The sequence below is a fragment of the Choloepus didactylus genome, chromosome 2, assembly GCF_015220235.1.
Source record: "Choloepus didactylus isolate mChoDid1 chromosome 2, mChoDid1.pri, whole genome shotgun sequence".
NCBI classification, from domain to species: Eukaryota; Metazoa; Chordata; class Mammalia; order Pilosa; family Megalonychidae; genus Choloepus; species Choloepus didactylus.
In genome coordinates, this window is record NC_051308.1 from 77,069,799 (window position 1) to 77,075,162 (window position 5,364).

General features: G+C 40.7%; 1 protein-coding gene across 1 annotated transcript; it reads right to left on the reverse strand.

Annotated features, from left to right (window-relative positions):
- Window positions 1-724: 724 nt before the first annotated feature.
- Window positions 725-2,721, reverse strand: LOC119516366 (heterogeneous nuclear ribonucleoprotein R-like). Its single transcript, XM_037812697.1, has one exon. The coding sequence runs from the start codon at window positions 2,697-2,699 to the stop codon at window positions 798-800; it is 1,902 nt and encodes a 633-aa protein (XP_037668625.1). The 5' UTR covers window positions 2,700-2,721; the 3' UTR covers window positions 725-797.
- Between the last annotated feature and the right edge of the window lie 2,643 nt (window positions 2,722-5,364).

Consider the following 5,364-nt stretch of genomic DNA (forward strand, 5'->3'; position numbering starts at 1 on the left):
AATTCCTTCCCACCACAGGTCAGAAGGCCACTACTTTTCTTTTTCTCCCTTCCAATCTGTCTGTGTGCTGAGGGTACTCCCATCTCTTTTTTTTTTTTTTTTTTTTGTTTTGTTTTGTTTTGTTTTGTTTTGTTTTGAATAGATTTTTGAGTTTTATTGAAATCTTACATGAACAAGAAATTGGAAATACAATCACATCAAAGAACAAATTGTCACGGCTTTGACGTTTAAGCCAAACAAATTTTGTAGGGCAGATTTCAAAAAGGTGTGAAGTTATAACAATTTAAAAACACAGTTAACCTACTTCTAGGAATGCAAAACATACAATCATAGGTTATTTTCAATACAAGAAAACTTAAATTTGTTTGCTTTAATTTCTTAAAACTACTAAGACAAAGCACTAGCTTGTATTTTATTTACAGCATACTCCATACTCCTATGTAATCTATCCCGAATCCAAAAAAAATGAAACTGTCCAAAACCGAAGGTTCTGCAAAATCATGATTTAACAGTGTGCCCAGCTTGTTTTGAAGCTAAAATGAAGCCTGAAACAATAAAAGCATTGTAACTCCCAGAATAAGGGAACTCTGCAAGCCCAATTATGTCCAAGAGCATTTATGAAAAGAGGAAAAATAAAAAGACTTGAGTATATACACAATAGTGATTCTTCAGCTCAATATAAATGGCAGCAAATTGCTACTTAAAGATGAAACAGTTAAGCCAATTTTTTTTTTTTGAAGAATGTAGATCTAGAGCCAATCGTATCTTGCCAATATCACTTTCAAGCCCTCACTTGTCTATTTCCACTGTTGCCCATAGGTATCCTGATAAAATTCCTGGTTGTCATTATTGTAACCATAGTTACCAGAATAGTCACCACCTTGCTGAAGCGGCTGCTGAGCGATGGGTTGGGAACCCCAGTTCTGTTGGTTGTTGGTCTGACGGCGCTTGGAATCAGGTTGGTTGTACCCATCTGCCTTTCTCTTGCCTCCTACATTGCCCCCACGATTGCCCCGAGCTCCACGGGAACCACGGCCTCTCTGCTGTTGTGCAGGACCCCCTCTGCCACCCCTAGAGCCTCTTGGTGGTCCCAAAGGTGCCCCCCTCTGAGAATAGCCAGCTCTACCTCTTGGAGGTGGTGCTCCCCGCCCCCTTGGTGGTGTTGGAGCACCTCGCCCTCCCCTTCCTCCTCCTCTTCCTCTTACTGCATAGCCATCATCATAGCCGTAGTAGGGATCTTCATAGCCTCCACGATAGTCATGATAATCATAACCATAGTAATCATCATAGTAATCTTCATAGCCATAGTAATCTGGAGGGTAGCCATATCCACCTCTCCCCCCACCACGACCTCGACCTCTAATTGGAGGTGGCATGCGAGGAGGAGGGTGATAGTAATAATCTTCATACGCAGTACTTCTGGAGGCTTGTCTAGCAGCTTGGCGCTCTTTCCTTTTCTTGTCTGGTGGCTTGGCTAAGACTATTTCAATTTCTTCTCCTTCTATTTCTTTGCCATTCATTTCATCCATGGCCTTAACAGCTGCTCCTCTGTCTTCAAAATGAACAAATGCATAATCTTTCAACTTCTTCACTCTTTCAAGCTTTCCAAATTCAGAAAATGACTTCTCCAGTATTTCTTCTGTCACTGTAGTAGCCAAATTTCTCACAAATAAAACTTTTACCTTAGCCATGACTTCTGGATCTGGTTCTTCCACAGGGTCAGCCCATTCAACTGTAACTACATTTCCCCATACTTTTACTTTTCCACTCATCAGCCGGCGTCTGGCTTGTGCTGCTGACTTGTGATCCTCATATTCAAGGAAGCAGAACCCCCGATTCTTCTTTTTGTCATCGGGTTGATGATACAGAATAACGTCCACCAAACCCTCTGTGACTTTACTGAATTCTTCCAGAATGTTTTCTTTAGTCTTATTCTTCGGAATTGATCCAACAAAAAGTCTGTTGTTTGCCACAGAAATGCACACTCCAAGGTGTTTACCAGGACGAATTTCATAGCTGTCACACAGTTTAACAGCTTCCTGTGCAGCTTCCTTTCCACAGAAGGTGATAAATGCATACCCTCTGTTCTGACCAGACAGTGGATCCATCATAAGACGTAGATCCCAAATGGGACCGGCCTTCTCAAAAAGGGGCACCAACTCATCTTCATATAAATCTCTTGGTATCTTACCTACAAAGACCTCTGTTCCAATTCCAGGTTGCACGCCGGAGTACACGCTGTCTGGTGGAGGACCTCCATACTTCCTCTGTCCTGTGGTTACATCCAGAGTATAACCAGTCCTTTCAAGCAAGGCCTTGATCTTCGCTTCATCAGGTCCCTTTGTGGACTCTTGCACCTTGCTCCCCTGTTTCTCCCTTTGCCTGTAGGTCTTCATAACTCCACATAAAAATGCACTTTTGTTCTGGACATGTGATAAGTCACTTTCCTTGAACTGCTGTAGTACAGAGAGAGCTCCTTCTTCATTAAATTCCCTGAGAGCATCAATAGCTCTTTCATCAAGATCCACATAAGCTACCAATCCTGTCTGAAATATTTCATCAAGTCTCTCTGCCACCTTCTGTGGGAGGCCTGCCTCTATCAGTGTCTTGTAGTGTTCTGTGTGAGTTACACTGGAAGTATCCATTGGTTCTTCCTCTTCTTTTAACTGTACCGCATTACCATTCACCTGATTAGCCATTTTATTATGCTGCAGGACAGAGCAAGGGCTGGCGGCCGGGCCCGTGAGAATCAGCGCGAGGCGCTTTGAAAAAGACTAGAAATGGCGCGCGCGCCACCCCCTCCCCCAACTCATGGACAGAGACCTCCCATCTCTTTTTACGTAGTTTGTCTCTGATGAAGGCGAGGCAGAGATTCCATAAATTGTTGCCACTACCAGGAGCCCAGGCTGTTTATTTCTTCTCCCTTCAGGTAGGGCTTGGCCCGGACCCGCAGGCAAAAGAGTCATGCCTGAGACAATTCCACTATTTTCTCTTCCAGCTTGTGCTGAGAACCTTTCCCCAGTCTCCTCCATGCTGTTATTAATGGGAGTTGTATTGCCAGTAAGTTTATAAGTTTTCCTGGAGTTGAAATCTAAGGCAGTGCATATAGCCAAAGGTGGACAGGTGGACATTTCAATGACATTTATCCAGATTGATTCTGTAAAAGAAGGTCATGGGCCCTGGCTCAAAACTCCTGGATCAGAATCTGCATTGTAATGAACTCTTTAGGTGATTCCTAGACACATTCAATTTTAGGAACCACAGCTCTAAGGCAGCTGCATTACAGTCCTCTATGGATGTATTGCTGCATCTCAAAGTTGGTGGGAAGGACTGAAGTGGATTGTTCATAACCCTCAGCCCTTCTCACCCATGCGGTGGCCTGAAGAGCTCCATTTATTGAATCAGTCAGTAGGTAAATCAGGAAATTTGCTTGGAAGAAAAAGTTGAGAACATTCCTATGAAATGCTTTTCAGAGTCAGATGTGAGAATAGGGAGGATGGTCATCTAGTCTCTACATGGGATGGTACCACCCATAGTGTGGGCATTTGGAAATGGGAGTGGGGGTGGGGAAGGTCACATCGTCATCTGGTGGATGCTATGGACACTTGGTGCTCAGGGCCCAGAGATGTTAAATATCCTGCTTTTTTAATTGGCAGGGTGCTGGGGTTACGGGAGTGGGGTTGGGGGGCCCTCCCACTCCACAAAGAATTGTGCTGCTCGAATGCCAATAATGACTGAGTTTGAGAATCCCTCAGCTATGATATCCTTCTCATGGATCTAGATGGAGATGTCTGACATTTGGCATAGAGTTCTCTCTTTGTCTTATACATTGGACACAGCACATAAATCTCTATGTCACCAAAGAGAATGCACTTAAAATGCCCAGCACAGTGCTTATTTTAGTCTAGGTAGCTCTAGGAGCCTCAGATTTACATTGATTTGATAACTGGAAATGAGTGGTTGAGGATGAATTAATAAAATTATTCTTCCCTGGATGTGCAGATTTGAACACAATCCAGAGAGTGAAAAAATGGGAGAAGGTTGATATGACCTGTTGTTAACTTACAAGGTCTTGTGAAACTTCTTGGTTACCTCAGGAAATTCTAGCATCTATTAGGTTATAATTCTCCCACTATCTTTCCATAATCATCAGTAACAACATGAAATTATTCAATGTATTATACAGATTTTTACTGAAAATTGACAAGATAGAGCACTTGCCCTGAATCACTGTGCATCAATAGTTGGCCTTAAGTTTCACTGCTGTTAACAGTAGTTTCTAAGATAAATTGAGCTCTCTATAAAAATAAATCCAGCGTTAGGAATCATTATTTGTACCAGACTCAGGGGAAAAAATCTTTCCTCAAAAAAACACAGTTGAAGCAGTATTCTTGTCAGAAGCTATATACCATTCTGCAGCTTATTTCCTTTTTAGTGGAAGAAGGGACTTCAAAGTCTTAAGTATACACATACCCTGCTAGTATGTCTAAAATCTCAGTGTAGGAACATCTGAACCAACTTCCACAAGATAAAATTAGAAATTCTATAATTTTTGGTATTAGTTAATATAAAAATGAGAAGTAGACATCAAGAGATGACACAAATTGCACAAACATAAAATTGTGAGGTTTTGAAGATAAAACTAGAATTAGCTGTATTTATAAAATGCAAATGTGATCAGTAACTTCTTATCACCTTTAGGATAAAATCCAACTTCCTTAACATATCATGCAAGTACCTTCATGATCTGGCCCTTTGAAAACTAACGGATTGAGTACTTGTTTCTAAAGCAAACAAAAGCATGAGAAAGTATAATAGTAAAAGAATAAAATAATAATAAAAAGCAGTGCTCTGAAAGATGGAAGGGATAAAGTTCCTATGTCAGTTTTGCCACTAACCTTGCATCCTATGTTTGGCTATCTGTGAAAATGTGAAATTGACTGATATCTGAGATCCTTAGTGGAGCTAACAATTTGTTAATTCACTTGAATTTCTATTTTGTCAGGATTTTCAGAATTGCTGAGTATGTCAACCAGGCTTAAGATTGGTCTGTTTCACATCTTATTCTTTCTCTATGAATTGTCTCATGGATTAGCATATATATTTAAAAAGTATCTGCTAACAGTTTGAATACTGATAATTTAAAGTTTAGACAGTGAAAAGCAAGCAGTGAAACTTGTGCTCTTTTATTTTATTGGAACATAAATGTTTAGAGCTCCAAGTTCAGTACTTTGCCCATCTGTTCTTCCAAACATTCATTTGAGAAGTATCCATTAAATTTCAACTGAGCTGCAAAAAGGTTGTTTTGATAATACATCATACTGAAGCAATTCAAGTTTATGCTAATTCTAAAAATAGGGAAAC

Coding starts and splice junctions, on each gene's coding strand:
- LOC119516366 (XM_037812697.1), bottom strand. CDS start 2,699: ATGGCTAATCAGGTGAATGGTAATGCGGTACAGTTAAAAGAAGAGGAA.